General features: G+C 39.1%; 1 protein-coding gene across 1 annotated transcript in view; it reads right to left on the reverse strand.

Moving 5' to 3' along the window:
• MAP1B (microtubule associated protein 1B) overlaps positions 1 to 22690 on the reverse strand; it is a 71042-nt gene that overhangs the window by 23949 nt on the left and 24403 nt on the right. Inside the window, exon 3 of the mRNA XM_064403420.1 lies at positions 1192 to 1274. Within this exon, the coding sequence (XP_064259490.1) occupies positions 1192 to 1274 (83 nt within the window). The remainder of the gene's footprint in view (positions 1 to 1191; positions 1275 to 22690) is intronic.

A 22690-nucleotide genomic window follows, 5' to 3' on the forward strand; every position in this document is an offset into this window, starting at 1 on the left:
TTTTTGAGATGAAATTTACGGTAACATAGCCAAACATATTCCAGAGCCAATTCAGTGAGCCCAGGGTTCAGAAATCATGAATGGGTGTCAGATCATGTTCTTCCATGTAGTAATCCATCAAAGGAATGACAAGCAACAGTAATAGAAATAGCATTTCCCAGCTTTTGGCAGTTTGTCCTCTCTTCCACCTCTTCACACATGCACACACTTGATGGCTTTTTACTCAGAATGAATGCATAGAGTTGCTATCCTGGTGACCCCCTTGTCCTTACAAAGCACCTCTAATGCCTTGTAAGAGATCTTCATGCACTGTATTTTAGTAAGTTCCCATTGACTAAGGTGGCTTTTAAACTTCTACAGGTTCAGAAATTTTGGAGTCCTTTCTTCTGTTTGTGTTCAACATCATTTAACAACTGACAGCAAAAGAGTATTTTCACCAGTCACCACCAGCAGAACTGCTTTATCTCCCTAAAGAAATTAGACTCTGGCAGTGCTTCCCAGCACAGACCAGCAATGCAATTATCCCTATTATTTCAACCTTCTCATTAGCTAAATAAATCAATTTTGTCCTTGAGCTACACAATCAGTTCTTTGACTCTGCTGAGTTCATAAGGAATTGGCAGTCCTCTTATGGGCACTCTCCAGGGTTCACTAATCATGCTGCATGCTTTTTGAACGACAGATAGATCAACCTAGAGTCACCACCACATAGCTGGTAATTCTCTCAGACCCAAATTTGTCCCTGGGCACCTTCAGACATTTTCTTCATATGTAAAATAGGCACCTAGAGCTACCAAACAATGGCAAAGCAAACAAAAAGCTTAACCACAGCTGCCTCCATCAAGAAGAGAATTTGATGCGTTATGAGAAAAGGAAAACTGGGATCAGAGGTGTGTTTCTGTCCCATGCTTCTGACAATTTGTTAGAAGTCTGGAAAACCAGGGAAAAGATCAAGGGATGGGTGACATTTTTCACAGTATTTATTCCAAATATATCCTTTCATTCAGTCAGGACCTGCTCTAATCATCTGCTAAGACTTTGAAAAATAGTATTTGAGTTTGTCAGCCTCTAAGCTGGCAGGCAGTGACTGATGCTCCATAATCACCTCAGCTACATCTGCCTCAGTGCCCCCATCACGTCCATTTAGTGGAGCTTTCATGACATACTTTCAACAAAGTATTTCTTACTTACCTCAGTACTAACTGCTTCATCTGAGGGATTGATGAGGACTACAGTTTCTAAGACATCACTTCTGTGGTGAAGAATCTTCTGACCTGCAAGTGCAGAGAGGAAAAAAGAAAAATTAAATTCAACCATCATGGTATAGACCAGGACTTTCCAAGAGTTTGCTGTGTCACAGCCCTCTGGCTGACCTGTCTGAAGAAGTACCCATAACTCACCTTGTTTCACAGAGCTGGTGCAGGTAAGGGAGTAACCATCATCAGGTGAGCATCTGGCCCTGACATATCAAGTGAAAACTAGAACCCACGCTGCCAAAATGCTCCCTTCAGCCTTCCACTGGTATTGATTAACATTGGAAAAAGTTCCCTATTGGGATGGTTAGACATTTGCCATGCTGCCCTACTTTATCTCACTCCTGCTTACAAAAGCTATAGCGCACAAAGTCAAGCAACAAGAGTGACAGGGCATACAAACAACATCTAGATCCTGAATTAGTAAAGTCTGGGCAAGTTTGGAGCAGCCTCACAGCCTACTGGCTTTCATACTTACTCTGTCTCTGTATTTAATAGTGATATTCATCTGACTGGGAGTGAATGCCAGAAAAACAAAATATGACTGTTGATTTTTTTCCCCGTGCTTATGTTAATTGGCAAGTTCTTATCAGGGTCTCTTTCTGTGAGAATTGCAGTGAGATTAATTAGCACTGGATTGTCATTCAGAAATCCAGACTGGTAATTAGTCCAAAAAACCAGAAGAGCCATCCCTTCTGAGCAAACTGCTTGGCGCAGTATTAATCAATTAAAATAATTAATTAGGCTTAAAAGGGAGTACAGGACACAGACTTATTTGCCAACTTAGAAAACCTCCCATGTAAAGAGATGCAAATTAACAAAGCTGAGGACAGTCAGGCTGAGAGGAGCTCCACATCCCTGAGAGCATTGTGTGAGAGAAAGGGCAGCCAGCCATTCCCACAATGTCCCTGGCTGGGGCAGGCTCTGTGCTGCCCTACCTGCCCCAGCGATGTCCTCTTCCCTCCTCACTGACCTGCCTGCACCAGTCCTGCCTTATTCCTCCTCCTTGTCCCCTGAGCTCCCACTGTGCTGCATCTGTCACTGTTGCTCTGGGAAATATCTACATTTATAAGCATGTGAGCATAAAACCAAATGATAGAAAGTGATGGAGGAGGAAGATATTGCTCTGAAGTAAAATGTGAGATAGGGTTGTAATCTATTCTCTTGTGCATGACAGTGCCTAGAAACTTAGGGATAAATATCTACTTAGTTTGAAGAAACCTAGTTTTTTTAACATATATTCTTTCTGCTACACTTCCTTGAAAGAAGGATACAAATTATATATTACAAAAAGAGAAGAGGGCAGGTCTCACTTCCTCTGCAACACCCAGTTCTGACATTACCCTTTGCAAATCAATTTTTTATTAAAGTTTTGCTTCCTTGCCTATCAGAAATGCACATATAAAGCTACAGTCAATAAAACATCCAGATGGTTCTGTTACTGCATACTCCTTCAGAAGATGCTCTGTGCCCTGGTATTTTATTTGTTTGTCAGATTTCCCTTAAATTAAGAGATTAGGTAGAGTTTACTGAATCTTATCATTAAGGAAATGAAAGGAACCCTTTATCAGACACTGAAATTTCTTGCTCAATAGTTGGTGAGCACATACTTTGCTTCAGGCTAGACTAAGCCTCATATATCATCAGACATGAACACATTAAACACAGGTAGAAAAGAAATGCAATTAGCCACACACAATGTTACACAAAAATGCACAGCTTTAATTGAGCTAAAAGCACATACTTTGGACTTAACTGAAGCTGCTCCAAGTCGTATGTCTGTGTAGCTAGGAATGATTTTACCTCAGGAGTCACAACTCCTGCAGACCAACCCCAGCAGTGGCTACTTGAATCCTACCAGACATGCTGCTCTAGTGCTTGTGTGGGTTCATGGGCCCTGACACTGATCTCCAGAGGCAGGCAAGTTGTCTGCACCATGTGCATGGCGCCCACTCAGAGATGCATGTGTGACTTTCTCCCTCTTCAGCTCCTTGGGATAAACATGTTACTGATTACCACACAGGTTACTGATTACCACCTGGCACTGGCAGGGTGTGAGTCACTATGAGGGTTCCCATCCCAGGAACATCTGGGAAGTTTGCAGATACTTGCTGGTGTCAGCAACACAATCCCATGTCACTGCTTGACAAATAGGTAAGACTTTGAAAAACTATTTGCAATTTTGTAAGAGTAATGCAGGCTCGCTGCCCAGATTTGATATCCTGAGATGCTCAGCTGAAATGAGGGAAAGTCTCTCATGGGAATGGTTTTATCAGACAGAAATTTACTATCACAGTGTGGGAGCAGAAAGCAGCAACAGCACCTCATAAACTGGCAAAAGACTATGACTTACTAAATTACAGATGGAAGTGGGAGAACCTGAGACTTGTGTACATCTGGGGTTGCTTTACTGGATTTTTCCAGCCACTCTCTACACATGGCAGATCATTCAATCAAGCATCACTACTGACATGCTTTTTCCTGGGCATACCTGTGCAACTCAGCCCCATGGGTGTGCCTGCTGTAACAGGCTACTCAATAGAGGAGTGTCCACCGGCTTTTCCTGTCACTCCAGGTAGAAATCAACATTCACTTACTCCCTATCAATAAAATTCCTGCACAAAGTAAACACTGAGGAACCAGACAAATCCTTCCTGTGGTCATTCTTGACAGAAAGGGTGAAAGGAGTATTCTCCCTGGAAGTGTGTGCCTTCTCCCTGATAATGGTAACCTGATCTGGCATTCAAACACATTTCTCCGGCAACTTTAAACATCTCTCATTTTTCATTGTAAAGAACTTCAAAGTCTCGTTTCACTGCCAGAAGACATGACTGTGGCTGTGTTGCATCAGCCACCGTGCTGGGTGGTATTAACAGATGGCACAGCCTGCAAGGCTGGCTAATGGAACTTCCCACGCCATGAATATGCAGTGACCTCTCTGCAGCTAGGAGCCTGCAGTGCTCTGCATTGTAAGAAGCTTCAATGCGCAGGTCCCCCCAGCTGCCACTGGTCTTGTGGAGGAATTCCCAGACATTGAGGGGAGAAATTCTCCAAAATGAACCATAAAACACCCATCCCTAAAATTCTAAGGGAAGCTTAGCCTCTAGACAGTATTGGAGCTTGTCAGCCACTGTGCTAGGAAGCAATAACTGATGTTCAAGAATGATCTCAATTACAATCTGTTTCAGATTTACCAGGTTGAAGGTTATTGGAAGGTTACCATATCCCTTGCACAGTAATCTAATAACTCATACATTTTAAGTAACTTCAAACTGCTCACTATTTCATCTGCTATTTCTAGTCTGGACTTCAAACTTGTCCTACAAAACCACATGTGTTAATGTTGGGCTCTTTGTGGTCGTTCTATATTAGCAACAGAGTACTGAGAGTCTGGACGAATGGTCATCTGATGGTTACTATATATTTTATTAACTCAACAAATCTATTTTCCCCTGTTTTCAACGCAAAGATCAATGGGTATAAATTGTCAAATAATACTGTAATTGTGACCAGCCCCAAATATCCTGTCTGCCTAGAGGCACTACATTGCAACAACAATTTCAGACCATAAAGAAAGAAACAATACCGTTTCATAGCAGACTATCTGAAGAAATCTTTCATAAATGATATGGAGCACTCTGTCCTCTTCACCTTCTTTTTTGAGAAAGGGATACCAAAGCAAGCTAAGCTTCCTGCTGAACTAAACTGCAAGCTGGAGAAATAGGTAAGTGTCCAGCACTGAGCAAGGTAGTGATTTTACAGAGTCACCAAATCAAATTCTGATGCTGTAAAACTCCAGAGTTCTGTATCTGAAAGTAAGAAGCAAACGATTTGCAGACCTGATGAAGAAATAGCTCTCTAATATCCAGGCACTGGACTGCAAGAACAGGACTTCAGAAAGCTCCTTTCAGAAAAGGTCTGAAAGCCCTGCAGGTGATACCAGGGACTGTGGAGGGCAATCATTCAGTCTTGTAATGAGCTGACACAATGGGGCATGCATAACACAGGCATAACTTCATTTATGCCAGAGAAGATGGATTCACTGCCTCCAGGGCTCAATTCAGCCCAATGGCTTCTTAAATTTATGCTGTCTTCAAGGAAGGTATAATAATTTTTTTTTCCAGCTACAACTCCTATATATGTATGAATAGCAGAATATTTTACACATTTCTAGGTGAAAATAAAATCCCGCTAGGATGTGAGCTGATGTGACAGCTATGAACAAATCTAATAATGAGTTAAAATTGCTGAACACTCTGATGGAGAAAAAATATTTGGAAGAATGACACTAACTACAAAATGTGACTGTTTTCCCTGCCATCATTTAAACCTGCTTGCTCTGGACATGATGGTACATTCAGATTTCTATCTAATGTTACATGCTTTTTATAGGGAATTATGTATTATCTTTGCAAAGTTAGGTTAATCTTTCTTGCATCTGATCAGCTGGAATATTGAACTGTGTTGTGACTATTCAGAAAGCATAAATCTCTAGTTTATTTTCTCTGTCTCCCTGCATAAATGGAATTGATGTTTGAATTTCATTTGGCTCAGCTGCAGCCTGGTGATAACAGTTAAACATTCTTCCTACCCACATATGAATTGGAACAATTTATTAACTACAACTCCTGAGAGGCAATGTCCTGCATCCTCCTGTATTGTATTTTTTCATTTTTAAGCTCATATTTATTTAATGAAATAAAGCCCGTTGCATACAATTTCATTTTTGTTTTTGGGTAAGTCCTTATCTGTCAGATCTCATTTGGGTTTATACCTCCAGATAATAACAGAGTCCTGAAAGTGGGAGGCTAGACAGAAGACGATTATGCAGTCTGAACAGTGCCTGCAAGATTCAGCCTCCAGTTACTGTACACAAACCCAGTTAACCAATCCTTGCTCAGGACTCTTAGACAGCAGTGAGAGAATGCAAGTCAACCTGTTTGCACTAATTTTCATAGCTGGATTCATATTTTCTGCCTCAAACTTTAATCTCTAATACTTGCAGACTTATGAACTGAGTGGTGCAAGGAGCTGTTGCAAGAACTATAAGCGATTGCAGGGACCTCACTCCTCTATGACCATTTGCCCTGAAATACCCTGAAATTAATCCAAGTCATTACATCACCTTTTTCACAACCTGTTGATCAACAGACAATTGTATCATCTTTTCACACTAAATATTGATTTCTTCCATGTCTGCCAACTTTGTGTGACATCTAATTTGCTGTCAAAATATAGCCATTTATCAAGTAGAAGCAAACTGCCCTTTCACTCCCACCTGTTAGTGTTGGGCAAATTAGTACTCTCACCTCTCATTTCTCACCTTCAGAAAATGGTATTTCTCACATAATTCTTGATATTTTACAATTTCAGGACACTATGAAGGACTTGCAAAGCATTAAAAATCAAAGACTACCCTGAAAAGTTGAAGCAAGTAAGTCTAAGTAAAATAACAAGAAAAGTTTACGGATTATAATTTTAATGTCTACTAAAATAGATTTATCTCCCACAAGAGGGAAAACTGAACCAAGTAGCCAAGGATTTCATTATTGATTTCACTGAGTCTCTGGACAGAAGTGAAATTTAAAACAAATACTTCTGAATATCTCAATAAAATCAGAGTCAAACACTTGCTGTTTATATGCTGAACTTGCAACAGTAGTGGAATCCAATGCCCAATAAATGGGTTCACCCATAACTTTGCTTAAGAAAAAATATACCAAATAGTCAGACAACAGCATCAATTTATTCAATTAGTTCAGTGACAAGTTATTGTTGTGGAGCATTAAAATTCACTACCAATGGGAAAAAAGACCATGTCTTTGTGAAATGAGTGGCAATCTTTGATTGTTGGAGTACTTCTTGGATTAGGAAATCAAACATTCCTGATCTATCCTATGACAATCAATTATTCCTAATATATAAGATTTTATTATTCTGGGGAAACTATGTAACATCCTAACCAGTTGTATAGACAACAGATCACTGGCAACAGTATTTGCTTTTTCATATCATGCCACAGCCTTGCATGGCTATCTCTGAACTCTGTAATTTCTCTTCTTCCACTGACCTGTGTAATGTACAATTCACATGACAAGAAAAGCTTAAATCCCAGTAGCCTTGTACACAAGTATTTAGTAGCACTGTGATTTCAGCAAGAGGATAGCAAGCACAGGACATAAATATGAACTGGAACACCTGGAATTATACTTTCCAAAAGGAGAGTGCAGCTTTATGATCCTACTCCAAGAAATGAGATTACTCCTACTCCTACTTCTGGGATTACAGAAAGAGGAAAAAAAAAAGAAGTGTTTAGAGAACAGAGTAGTTTAACATCAGGGCAGAAATAGAAGAGTGATAGGTGTTTATTAGAAGGCTATGCAATGCTCCTAGTCAAGAACTGCCTTAACCAACGTCATGGCTGCAGTCAGTGTAGCTTTGAGTAGACAACACCTCTTTCCAACTCAAGTGTCTGACATGGGCTTTCACCACAAATTCATTTACCTGAAGCCACTATCTCCCTCATGAATCACTCGTCCAACCTTGAAACACGCAGTTTCAGAGATGCTAGAGGACTGCACAATTCGTAATTGGTTTGCACTTTGATCCTTTCTATATGAATTATACAGCATTTTCCGTTATTTTCAAGGCAACATATAGCTCCTATTAATGCTCCAAATAATTAAAATTTAAGATCTTCCTCCAAAATATTTACAGTTCCAGAGTGGCTTCCTGAAATATGTATCTTAATTGTGTTGTACAATATTTCCACATACTGGTTTTGTAGATATAACTCTATAGACACTGTGGTCTCTAAACAACTACAATTTGTTTTATCTTGAGAACAGATCTGATAAGTGTGACAGAATTTTAATCCCATAAAATACATATAGGGAAACAATTTCCAAGGTCATATGGAAACAGAAACATGAAGCTTTAGAAGCCAACTAGAGTGCTGTAGCTAGACAATCCTTTTGGCTCTGCAAGTACATCACAATTCCGTGTTTTTGAGAGTACTGAATATTTAAAAAGCTAAGCTACACATAATGGATTTTTATTTAGTGGGCCCTGTTAGCTACTTCCTAGAGCTGAAATTCTTCCATAAACTACTTCCCTGACTGTTAAGATATCAATATTATTTAACATTAACAATGTTATCACTGCAGACCTTCAAATGGCAACAGAAAACAACATCCAGCGAACTTTCTGAGGAATTTGTCTGGGACCATCTAGACAAAAGCCAAGCAATTTCATGTTTTCCTCTTCCAGATTCTGCATGACACAAAATTGAGGCAGGCAGGTATTAAATGTGATACTCTCTCCAAGCATTTTTCTTGAGTTACGTACCTCTAGATTACAGAAGTAATAATCTTAAGAAGCTCTTAAGAGAAAGATAGTAAATTCCTGACATATATACCACGATCAGCCCTATGTTTTTAAGCTTTTTCATTGTCTCTCTCTTCTCTCCTATCCTTAAATCTAAATTACATAGAAAATAGCATTGCTTTAGGATGCACTGCAGAACTGGTCTGGAGATTTATTTTTCAGCAGCACAGCACAGTGCCCTAGTACTGCATAGAAATTGGCAGCCAACACACACCGTGACGGGAGACTGCAGTAATGCAGAGCTGACTCATGAGTCCTGAAGGTCAATAAAAGTCCTCAACTGAAAGTGCATTTGGGAGGGTTACTAACCAGGGAGAGAAGGAGAGGTGCGCAACATCAGATCTCTTCCATAACCCTCTCTGTGTAGAAAGAAGGAAAATTTCTTTAACTTCTGGAAAACATCTCGGATCTAGGAACTAAAATAATCCAGAGCAGAGCAGATCTATTTTATTTGAAATAGTTACTGCAATGTGATATTTAACTTTGGTCACTTATTCAGAAAAGTGAATCATTTCTCACTTCTCAATTGTCAAATAGCCAAATAAAATCTTCTTTAGGGAAAATGCCACTTCTTTCTCAATACCCCTATCTCATACTTCATGGTTTATTGAACACATCATATGTCATAATTCACGGGACTGGTTAGAAGTGTAAGTGTTCTTTTGTTATACCAAGTGACCAGTATATTCACATTACAGACAAAACTGTTTACTGGGCTGTTAAGCAGGTTTTTTTCACCAAACATGCTTGGCACTTTTTCCAAGGGCTGCTTTTTATGGGAAAAAACCAAACTCAACCAAAATCTAGTGGACTTATTTTAATTACTTCTTAAAACAAAATATTATTATGCCAATCTCCATGACCTAGCTTAGCATCTACCTCAAATCCAAGTGTACTCCATGGGAACATTGCCATCGAGGAATGGAAAAGGTTCTTTGACTATAAAGATCTGCTTTTGAAATCAAGATAGGAAATATCAGCAATTATGGTTCTTCTTAGTGGCATTTAACCAAGTAGCCAAGACCCTTCCTATATCTCAAAAGAATACTCGACAACTTCAGTTAAATTTATTTTATTTTCTTTCAAATGTTGCCATTACTAAAACTTTTTCTTTTTACATCATTTCACTTTACTTCCTTGTGCTGCAGTGCCTGCCTGTACTGTTCAGCCCACAACATCCTGACTGCCAGGGGAGGGAGGCTTTTTCCTTTCCTCTGCAGCACACTCTGCAGATGCTTCCTTGCACTTCACCGCAACTCCCACTTTCATAAAGAAAATGGAGCACAGCAGCATCAGGGAAACTATGACGTAAATTTAAAATGTGTTGCAAAGGGATAAATGCTGAAATAAGTATTTCAGAAAAAAATTATTTCAGAAGTTTGCCTTTTCTCTTCCCAGACATCTCTATCTGAGTACATTTTTAGTCTTTTGCATCTCCTTAGGGAGAAGTATCTGAATTTTGATCACTGCAGAAGGTTTCTGTTAATATTTCTAAATTGCTACAGCCTCCTTACTAATGGGTTTTCATCACTATAGCAGCTGAAGCCAAACCCAAAGCTCCAATTAGAATCCTCTGGAGAATATTTCTGGGTCTTGGTATCATTACCTTACATGCAATTAAGTTTTAAGTTCATCCACCATTCCTGTTGAAAATCTGACAAGTCAATACAATCTATAAAGGCTTCACACACAGGGAATCCATTCCTTCCCTAGAGCATATTCTCTTTGCAGTGTACTTATTACAATTTCTCAGTTTAGATACAATTTTTATTCTTCCTCCTAGTTCAAATCAGAGAGGATTTCCTCACCTTGACAGTCCATGAATAATGAATGACAGATTCTCTTTGCAAGGACTACAGCTGTTCCAGGAGCCTTGCACTGCAGATTAGACACTTTACTTTGCCGTATTTTAAGATTACTTACGTTCAAATTTTCCTATGGTCTGTGAGTCAGTATATTTTTTTGGGAAAAACCCTACAGTTAATAATTCACTCTTGATTCCTGTACTGTAATGTTGATTACACACCAGAAAACCCCTACGTTGTTTGTCAAAATATCTCCTTAAACATCATTTACCTAGTGGCTCTCTTTGAAGAACTGTTAAGTTCTTCTTCCTCAAGTAACATCACAGCTTTATTGCTATTGCCTGAACAAATCATAGAATCATCACAGCTGTATTCCAGTGGAAAATTTGTAATTTTTTTATACTTGGATTTATTTTTGTGCATTTTAGGAAACTGGCATCTTATTGAATGTAGCATTACTATCAGCTAATTCTCCAGCTGTGGAATATCCCTGAGTCTCTGCAACCACTACAGAATATAACAAGATGCTCTGTTTGTAAGCCTTTAATGAGAACTAGGTATAAGCTTTTCCCCTGGCAACCACCCAGCTTCCCGGCTCCATAGCAAAACTTGCCCAAAGCTTTTATTCTGCTTTACATATAAACAGTGTTGCCAATCAATTTCTGGATTAAATTCACTGAGCCTTTCTAGCAGCAAATGCTTTCCTGGTCTGAAAGAGCAGAACAACTGTCCCACTCAAAGGCAGAGACAAGAGAGAGCCTCTTAAAAACCTCCAAACTCCTTCCTCCACTGATTCCTTACTGGATATGTGCAATTCTTCACTGTGATGTTCTCATACAAACTGCAAATATAATATGAAATTGATTGCCTGTGTGTACAATACAGGCAAATACTATTAATTAATGCTAGATTTTACAGAGAAGAAAATGAGAAGGCACACCTGTTTCAGCACAAAGGGAATATTCTTCTGCGTTTCATTTCTGGAATTAAAACAAGCCATAAAGCAGTCCCTCCAGTCTCTGGCCTTCAATTTTTGGATAATGTGCTTAAGTACAACCAATTGAACTACATTATAAAGCAGAAAAAGACAAGACTATCCTCAAATTAGATTATCAAAACCAGGGAGAGGCTTTTTGTTTATCAAAACCAAAAAGCCAGCATGCATCTTCAGGAAATACAAACACATATTCAAACATTGCATTGCGAAGGCAATGTCTTTCATACCCAGCCTCTTAAAATTTCATCAACCAATTACCCTTACCAGTGGTTGAAACTGTAACATCAAAAAGCAATGCATAAACAAGAAATAATGATAGCCAATATCCACTGATACAAGAAAAAAATAGCCACCAGCAGAGGTTAGAGGACTTGGGAACCAGAAATCAATGAACCAGCAAGTGTGACAGCAAAAACTGGCCCTCTAAATTACATAGTGGAGTGATTCCAGAGGCCCATAAAGCAACAGCTTGGATTTTTTATTTCTTTACTGACCCTGTATCTTCTCCCTACACCAAATTTGTACAGAAGGATGAGTGAGGATCTAGCTCTGAAAACACCTATTTTAATCTTTGAACGTTTAACTTGTTAAATCTTTTTCTCAGGAAGAAGTAGATGCTCCCAGAAATAGTTCAGGCAGCCTCTGAACTGAGGAGGAGACAACTACTGTTGCAGACCTTAATGGGAGGATCCTTTTTGCTTAAGCAGCCACAGTATTTACAGGCTGAAACAGAACTCACGCCTGGTGAAACCATTTACACTTGTATATGCAAGAACTGCTGTGGAGAACTGTGTCCTCTCTAATCTGATAAAGATCTATCAAACTTCCTGAGAAGTCATGACAATTTTCAGCACATATCAAAACTAGTTACTTTAAAATGAAAAAAGCAAAATCTCACTGTCACAGAAAGCAAAACATATAATTAAATATGAGCTCTTCCTTAGGTTCTGTCTCTTGCAGCTAAGTTTTCTTACCTTTTACTAAATCTTCATTGTTATTTTGGAACTCCTAATCACCTTTTATGCCTCAAAACCACAAATCTCTGAAAACACTTAACATCAACCAGTAGGAAGAGCAATACAATTTTGTCCTGGTCCTTTGTGAAACTCTTGGAAACCTCTAGCATACTATGATTGCTTAAACTTCCAAGCTTTATTCTTCCTTTTTTTGTGTGTGCTTAACTTCCGTTAATGCCAATGAGAATTATGTGCATACAACAATGAAAGATTAAACTCTTTCATTGTCTAAGGGGTGCTATCAGCCCTGTGCTGCTTCAGTGAAAAACACCCTCAAGGATGTTGCAAATACTATGGGGAATTAATCTCATTACACACTACTAATAGCATTTGTGGCAGTGTTTGGTTCTTAGACCAACCATAGGTGACCACCTGGTGCCTGGTAACCAGAAAGCTGCTTCCATAACACATGCACAGACCAGGCTCTTCCTGGGAGACTAATCTGTAAGCTGCTATGGCTCTAGTCTCCTTACACTTTCTCTCCCACTGAGAAGAACATGTGTTTTTATTTTCAGTTTGAATATTTTGAAGTGAAGGACAGCGCTTTGTGAAAAAAGCAGGTTTTTAAAAAAGAATCATGGGTTCAAATACAAAGATTTTTAGTTATGAATTAATATATTGTGATGCTTTTCAGGGCAAACTTCACGTAGGCTTGTCTTCTTGAGTTACCAAATGATTACATGATCAGCTTCACCTAGTCTGTTCCAAAAGTAAAACTGCTGCAGGGCTGATTTTAAGTACCCTTCAGGAGAACTACCAGTGAAAATAAAGACATCTGTAAAAGAGAAACCGGGATACTGAAAAACACATCAGATGTTGCTTTTATTGGTCAGCATTGTCTTGTCTGTAAGTATTATAGAAGGCAAGTATTAAATTTACAAAGATATTTTTAACTAGGTTTTCTTAGTGTACACCAATTAAATCAGCAGGGTCATGCTGACTTGAAACAGCCAGTGACCTAGCACGCAAATGAGTCTTACTGCAGATTTGAACAGAAAGGACACAGTCACTAAGCAACTGTTTGCAAGCACCAACTGAATAATTAAAGCTGGTTTCATCATACAGATGACACATCATGCTGTGAAAAAAAATTACCTCTGGCAACACCTGTTTCTGTATCTGAAGCCTAGAAACCTTAGGGTTAAAGCACAAAGAATGGTGATCACCTACCTTTTAAACAAATTTCATATTTCTAATTACATCTGGCAATTGATACCAAGTAGCCTCCAGCAAAGAACTGCCAAGATGACACATTTCTAAGTGTCAAAACTGAAATCTATAAATGTGTTGGGAGAGTATTTTTAATAGAGCTGATGTGCTTTTACAGGCATACAACAATGAGAACTGCAATTAAAATACAGTTCTTTCATTTCATGTGTTTTAAAAGATGTCTTGTATCCATATTCCACCTGGAGACTTCATAAGGACGCCAGTAATTTATTTAAGTGGTATCTCTTTAGCAATACAGAGTGGATACTGGAGATATAAAGGTTCTATTTAAATCAGAGGATTTGGAACAGTTTTTGGGCCCACTCCCCAGCAAGCTTTGCCTCTGTGCACAGACTGCACCTGCAAATGTGTTTCTAGATTTCTGAAGTCTGAAGGCTCTCACCTGTAGCCCCAAGGGTGATACTGTTGAATTATCTTAATGAGGTATATCCCTGATTAAAAAAACCACAAAAAACCAACAACTAGGGAACATGAGAACCAGAAAAAAGAACAGGTTTTGGGAATTTATTAAAGGACAAAATCCAGATAACATTGAAAAATGCTCAGCTCTCACATAGTTGAGAATGAGAGAATGTGGTAAATTCCGTAGATAAATGGTAGTTTTGTGGAAAAATTTGAAGTACAAATTATCTATCAATAACGAATATCTACCCTATCTAAGTCTCAAAAATTCTTGCAGGCTTTCCCCTTGAAAATTCTGCAGAATCTAAAGTGGCAAAAGTGAGAATTTTGTAGCATTAGGCAAGATTCCATGAGTATATTTAAGGCATGCACAAAAGGAGGTCCAGTTCAATGTACTTTGAAGGAGACCTCTGGAAAAAGCAACGGAAAAGCATCGTCCTGACTCAGATATGATGGTATATGATTGCGTATTTTCCAAGAACAGATGAATACATGATAAATAAAGGATGTCAAGTATAAAAGTAGCATTAGGGAAGTCAAGCACTGTACAATGCATGTGCCTCAAGCTCTATCTGTCTTACAGTGAAGAGTATGCACTAGGTCTGCACAGGTGGCAGGGCACAAGGAAACATCACCTTTGCTCAGAGGTTGAGATTTCACTGTGTTATCTGAGTATTCCATGTTGCCTGCCTTTCTTAACCTAATGGCCATTTCTGGAGACCTCTTCTTCAAATTACAGTCACTGCATAAGTTTTTATTCAGGTTTTGTTTTATCCCTAGCTGATACATAAAATTATTCAGTTTCTAGCTCACACTCTACCTCAGGATGTGCTCCATATCCAAGTCCCCTCACTTCTATGCAGTTCTGCCTAGGCTGACGAAAACCTCACCCAACCCAGATAACCTTATCTTCCTCATTTGCAAAAGAACTGGCACTGAAACAGCTGATTTTTAAACACCCAGAAAATGTAAATCCCCAGTGATCATAAAAAGAGCCACTGATTACAGTGGCTGTCCCCACATAAGCCTAGGCAGGTGGCTAAATCCCATATGCTGCTACTCAGTTTTTAGTAGGTCACTGGGCAAACTTTCATTCATTTTTTATGAATGTTAAAGTTAAAACTAAATATGACTGTTGGTAGGCATGGGGTAGGAGATGGTATATGTCCATAAAGAGGTTTATATATTCTCTGCACATAGCTAAGAAAGAAAAAAAAAAGAAAAAAATATAAAATAAAAAATATACATATTTATCCTTACACTAGGACTGCAGTGCTGGAAGCATTCAGTGCTTATCCTAAAGCTGCTTGTATACACCCATTTAAGAGGACAGAACCAGAAGAGGATCCATTTACTCATCTGCAAGTCATGGGGATTTTAGAAACACACTAACCCTTGATGACAACAGGTACCACCAAGACAAGAGAGGCCTTTGGTACTCTCAGGATAGCTTACATTGGGAATCCACAGGGAGATTGCACCCCAGTTTTGGGACCCATCCTCCGTGACAATCAGCAGATTTGCTGAGGTGAATTTACTTCCCCACTGCTGCCAGGAAAAACCTGTTGGGCGAGACTCATGCTTTCCAGTGCTTTAGGAAATTGCTATCACATAAATCAGATTCGGATTTCAAAACAATGTCTCTGACCTACTCCGTAGCATCCCTTAATTCACACTTTGAGGGTCTCAGCAAGACTGGATTTCTAACAGGTCTTTTTTGGCCTCTTTTCACCAAATAATGTGAGAGACTCCCTACGCTGTTGTTTTTAATTTAGTGACAATGAAGCATGGAATATAGTCCAATCAAATTCTAAGCAAAAATATTGTCTGGTATGACACTAATATTTGACTTGTTCACCAATAAAACATTCATAATGATATTTACAGCTGAGGGAAAGGTTCCTCTCTTATATGCCAAAGAATAAAAAAATAATATGAAAGAATCTCCAGAAAACTGGCACATTTATTTGCAGATTGTCCTTGGACTGGTTGCTATAAAACAAAACCTTATGTTCTTTGGCATAGCTCTCATTGTTTATGGATTTAATCTATTTGCTGTTTGTAAGTATCAGATCTTGATCTGCAACTTCAAACAAATCCCTGCTGCTCACTGAGGTGAAAGCATGGGGACTTATACTTTATATCATCAAGACTCAGCATGTTTGCTCTTATTTCAAAATATTTAAAAAACATCCCATGCAACTCTCCTTTGAATTCTATTAATTGCTTTCATTTACTCAGGGATACTGAGAATTCAATATTCAATTCAAATATTCATTGCAATATTTCATTTAATGCAAGAAACTCTCAGAAATCCCTTGTAATATTCAACTGAGTCAGAGGTGAGTTCTTAAAACATTAAGGGCTTATTTATATCTTCAGAGCCTATGTCAGTTTTCAAGTCACATGAATTGTATATGCACACCAAGTGCATGGCAAAGACATATTCATGAGCAAAAAATCAATTAGCAGATCTGACCTTAGGTTCTAATTACACTAATGCAGTACTCTTTTCCCTTACTTGACTTCTGTGTATTAACATTCCTATGTATTAACATATCTATGAGATGGTGCTTCACTCTCATTCGTTTCTCTGAATGCTGATCTATGCCAACATTAATATCCTTACATTTTTCCTACCCATTTCAAGTATCTGGGTACCATCTACTCCAATATTATCATACTTACTGTATATGCCATTCTTCATCCATATGCAATCTTACAGTTTCTGTAGTGCCTTTCTTTCTGTTATTTTCATCTCCAAGAAGAACATTCATTTCTTACCTCACCATCAGATAATATATTAAACAATAGGTTCATTTAAATTTAAATTACAGATTGCAGTACATCTCCACAGTTTGTGTGGCAGTAAATTCTAAACCCTTCTGAAATACAAAAGATCTGAGCAACTTAATTCCAGTGTTTGAATCTTTCCTGTTCATAAACCCAAGATGTGAACACTGGTCACACAAATTGCAGTGCTGAAGTACAGTCTGATGGCTTGCAAGGATCTGTCTTCATTTGGCCAAGTCCACTGCTGGATACATGCAGCTCCTGGTGGCTTGGAAGGAAATAGGAAAGCAGTAAGAAACCAGATCTCCTGGGCAGGTTTGGCTCTCTGACCTTTTGATGAGGATGAGGTGTCCTGTCCCACTTCACACCATGGAATTTTATCTCCTTTGCACCACCAACATCACAAAATGTTGAATATGTTTGTGCTGATTAATTACAAAACTGCCCTTATTTCTCTACTCACTCCTTTCTCTTCTTGATCCTTGCCCTCTTTCTCTCCAAATTGTTAATTTTCATGGACAAGAACTCACATGAGAGGTAAGTGAACTGACACAAACATGCAATATAAACAAGTAACACAAAAGCAGCATGAGCTGCCTGTGAGCCCAGCATGCATTAGGTGTGTTGAGGCTGAGGAGACACCCAGGACATTCTGTCAGTCCCCCAGTGGAGTGGACAAGGGCAGTATCAGCACATCCAGCCACAGCTGTCACTACTTATGGCCAGGATAAGTTCTCGTGCCTCAGCTGTAGAGACCTTCCTCCTTCTACCCCACTCTGGAATACACTAAGGGAAAGGAGATCTTCGTGAAAATGTCCCTGATAAAGCCAATCTTACGCTTTTTTGGTAAAAGCTTTTAAATTGAATTAATTTTTTACACCATTTCAATTTGGAAATTGTGGGAACAACAAAAAAGATGTAAGATTTTACATGTTTGCTTGCATCTGAAAAATCCTGCACATAAAGAAAAACAACATATTTTATCAAAATGTGAATTCTATTGAAAGGGCATTTTCAATTCAAATATGTTTAGCTAAAACCTTTGAGCAGCTTTGCAATCTTTATTTTCAGTAACAAAGTTCAAAATTATACTTTTGGTTTCCTTCAAGTGTGCCTTCCGGCTCACTCCCTGAGCTCCTGGGAGCGCTTGCTTGCTTTATTCCTGACAAAACCCCTCCAGGCCACAAGGACAGGGGGCTAGTCCCAGTGTGTGCCACATTTACATTTGGAGTGAGTGTCTCACAGCTGCAGCTGCTGGCCTACCGTTTCTGTCATTGTTTGCATTTCAAACAGAATCAATGGAAGTAATGAACTACAAAACAAACTGAAGTTCTACAGAGAAAACTAATGCCTTTTTTTTTTCTTTCCTGAATCAGCTGCTGGAATACTGAAAGACTGAGAACTTGGTAAAACTGCACAGTCCCTAATACTGAGTACCACATCAGATGAGACCAACAGTAGTTTTCTGTCAAAAACTGTAATTTAAAAACTTCTACAGCTGGTGGTAACCTAGTTTTTAATAGGTAATCACCTATGTGATTAAAGCCTAGCTTAAATACTTTAAAATATTATTCCAAAATTAGTATAACAGAAAAGAAATTGAGGCTAACTAACTCTTTCCATTTTCTTCCCCCAATACCTTATGCTGCTCTATATTTCACATGCTATAAAAGTTTGCATTTCCTGCCTGGAAGTTTGATTTGTGGTTCCCAGACCAATATCTATCTCAGCCCTATTGCCATATCCTTTAGGTAATTTCTCACTTGCATCGATCCCCAATCTGAAAACTTGCTTAGGAGGCTAGTGTCAGATATAACCGAGAAACTGCAGGCAGCTACAAATCCAGGTTCTGCAGGGAAATGGAAAAGGCAGGAAAGTCAGAGTGAATACCCTGTAACAGCCACGAGCGTCTAATATTAATCCTGTTCATTCTCCCCTACTTCCAAGCAGGGAGTAGGGGAGAATGAATCATCCATTCCCTGCTGTACCTCCAAATGATATATATCATGTTCAAATACTAAAGAACATTTCTGACAAAAAACCCCAAACCACAACTATTCCTTGGTGAGCAGGGCAGTGAGGGAGCACTGGGATTTGAATTGGCCACAGTGATGCTGTGGGTATGACATCAGCTCTCTAAAGCTGATGGCTGGGACACTAATAGCAAGAGTACTCTGTTTCTTAATGGACCTCTGGGCTCTTCAGCACACTCTTAGTACAAATAGTTCAGCATTAGTCCTTCCCTTCACTCCTTCCCTTTTTTCCCCTCTCTTCAGAGCTGACATAATGCTAGATAAATAATTTTTGCAGAAAGTGGCAGTACCAAGGTTACTATTTTATCTTCCAGTCCTTGATAGCAAAAGTTCAAAGGATTGATAGATCCTGCAGGGACTCATCTCATCTCTTCATGCATGTCTTACAAAGATGTCTGGTGCACACGGAAGTGTGCCACAAATTCCTATCCATAAGCAATTTGTCTTTTGCCTACTTAGAATCTCCCTGGCTAACATGTTTGCTAGTTTTTGTTATAATTTTCTGGGTGCTGTGGAAAAAGTTGTCAAACAGCTTCACTTCAAATAGGGCAATGTGTTTACTGTTTACATTTCTGTTTGTAACATTGTTTAATGAGTGTTTAGGTAATACTTGCATTTTATAACTTCCTATGCAACTAGATCTTTGTTCCAGTTATAGCTATTGTACATTATTTGCAATAAAAATAACAGAAGTATTACAGAAGATAAGATTACAGAAACATAGAAGGATGTAAGATTATAGAATCATAGAATAGTTTGGCTTGGAAGGGACCTTTGGGATCACTTCTTCCTGCCCTCTGCCATGGGCAGGAACACCTTTTGCTAGACCAGGAGCTCAGGGCTCCATCCAGTGAGTCCAAGCACCTCCAAGGATATGGCATCCACAATTTCTCTGGGCCACCTGTTCCACTCTCACAGCAAAGAAATTCCTGCCAATATTTAATCTAAACCTACTCTCTCCTAGTTTGAATCCATTCCCTGTGCAATTCCATTGTCCTGTGCTCTTGCATTCCCCATCCTCTTGTGAAAAGTCCCTCTCCATCTTTCTTGTAGGTACTGGGAGGCCTCAATTAGGTCATCCTGAAGCCTTCTCTTTTCCAGGCTGAACAAACCTAATTCTCTCAACCCTTCCTCACAAGAGACGTGCTCCATTCCTCTAGTCATCTTGATGACCTCCTCTGGACTTGCTTCCAAGAGGTTGTTCCCATAAAAATTGCCAAGAAACGCCCTTCTCCTACCAAGGATCTCAGAGCTGGATGCAGCACTTCACGTGGAATCTCACCAGAGTGGAGTAGAGGGGCAGAATCTCCTCCTTCAATATTTATACAGAAATAATTTGACTGTGTACATTTCTCATGCACCATCTATCACATGCTGGAAACCAAAGAAACATCCTAAGTTGCAGAATAAAGGCAGATCCAACTGGCCTTTAGACAACAGACATTTTCTTCACTGACTTCAGTAAAGTGGACAAACTCACTGAATTAATTAAAAACAACAGTCTAGAATGTGTCTTACAAGATAAAAAGACAGGATTTTTCACACTGCCAAAAATATTTTACCTAGCTTATTACCAAGCCCTAAGAAACTTGACAGATTTTAAACAAATTAGTATGTTCACTGTGAACATATTAATATGAATTTTCTTTTTAATTTAAGAGTAAGTTGTGATTTGGTTCTTGATCTAATATTGTGAATTCAGACATAAATTATTCATCCACTCTCATATACTTTTATATCCCATTGCAAGTTACATAGGAATTGCCCCCACGGCACAGATTCCATCTCACATAAATTGGCACAGCACCAGTAGGTTCAATCTTATGTTTAGCCTGCACTTAGCAAGAGGCCCAAAAAAATTCTGCTTGAGAACATCAAGCCCCTGTGAACTGAGTTCTACAACCTATGTGTACAGTGGTGGTCCCAGCAAACTCTCTGGTTGTATTACCAGATGGATTAAGAGCTGCTGGGAACAGTGGAAAGAAGAAACAGTATTTCAGTAGAATGCTTAAAGCCAAGTTAAATTAAAGGCCTAGGTCTAATTCTACTAATTTAGGTCCAGGCACCTGTTGATGTGCATGTCCTTTTTACCCATCTCATTCAAGCTCTTCTCAACAAAACAAGATTAAGAAGACAAATTGGAAGATAGAGGGAAAGTTTAAAAAACTGCACACTTAAAAGTGCTATTTTTTACATCTCTGTTAAAAAAACCCCAAACATGAAAATACAAGCAAGCATTTACATATTTGAAGGACAGGATCGAGCCATATTTCTATGACCACAGAATGAGTCACTTGAGTAAGAAGTTTAGAAGTAGACTCAACCATGTAGTTGTAGAACCTTACTAGCATTAAAGGTCTAATTTTTATAATAAAGTAATTATGAAATTTTCAGAAGACAATCTCTTGATTTCATACCTATTCATTCTATGTATTAGCCTTTTATTGTGTCTTAATGTTGAAAATGCATTTTAAGGAAAAATGTTTGTCAAGGTGCTGATTATTTTAAAATACTACCTTTAAACTCTCATAGTTTATTTCTCTAAGTGTTTGTGCAAATCAGAACCCAGATTTGAAGCCTTCTTTGGTCCACAAATGCTACCTTCTAGTTTGTGCTCTCTTCTGCTGCTGAAGACAAATCCAATCATATCAGATACTTATCCAGTGACAACTTAAGGACAAGTGAAAGATGAAAAGGAAAGTTATTTCCCTTCCCTTTCTTACCTCCTAGCATGTCTGATTTTATTCATGCCTGTCTATTGTGATGTCCTTTTGTACCACACAGAGCTTATCAACTGACACAAAAATAAATGCCTAACAAATATTTTACAAGACCAGACAAAAGGATTTGCTAAATGTAAAGAAGCTGCCTGGTCAGACTTCTACTCTTATCCCTCAGGGTGAATACTGCTGCTTCTGACATCTCTCAAGTTTTCGCAATACCATCTGAAGTGCTACTGGCAACCAGTGATTAGTCTAGTTCTCAGACACTTTGAGGGTTAATAGAGGGAAAAAAGGCAACAAGTCCTACAGATTACCTTAAAATCAACTTGTGAAACTGGAATGCCATAATGGATGGCTATAAACACTTCAGTAGGGATAGGCAAGGAAGAAGAGGCTTTCATGTAGCCCTGCAAGTTAGGAAGTGTTTTGATTATCTTGAGCTTAATGATGGTCACAATAGGGTTCCGTGTTTATGGGTAAGAATCAGAGGGAAAGCCAACACAGCAGACATCCTGGTTTGAGTCTGTTACACACCCCCAACCAGGATTAAGAAGCAGATTAAGTATTCTATAAGCAGCTAGGAGAATCACTTACCCTTGTTCTTGTGGGGAACATCAAATTAATGGATGTCTACTGGAAATGCAACACAACAGAGACAAAGCAGCCCAGGAGGTTCCTGGAGGGTGTGAGAGATAATGTCCTGGAGCAGCTGATGAGGGAGCCAACCACGGAATGTGCCCCAAGGAAATGTGCCTGTCTAAATTGACCTCCTTCTGTGACAAAGTGTCTCACGCAGTGGATGAGGGAAAGGCCCTGGATGTTGTCTACCTGGACTTCAGCAAATCTTCTGACACCATTTCCCACAGAATTCTTCTGGAGAAACTGTCTTCTTGTGGCTTGGATGGGTGCACTGTTTGCTGGGTAAAGAACCAGCTGTATGGCCAGGCCTGTAGAAGAGTGGTGGTGCATGGCATTACATCCAGCTGGTAGCTGGTCACCAGTGGTGCTCCCAGGACTCACTACTGGGACCATCCTGATCTGGATGAGGGGAA

The sequence above is a fragment of the Passer domesticus genome, chromosome Z (assembly GCF_036417665.1).
Source record: "Passer domesticus isolate bPasDom1 chromosome Z, bPasDom1.hap1, whole genome shotgun sequence".
NCBI lineage: Eukaryota > Metazoa > Chordata > Aves > Passeriformes > Passeridae > Passer > Passer domesticus.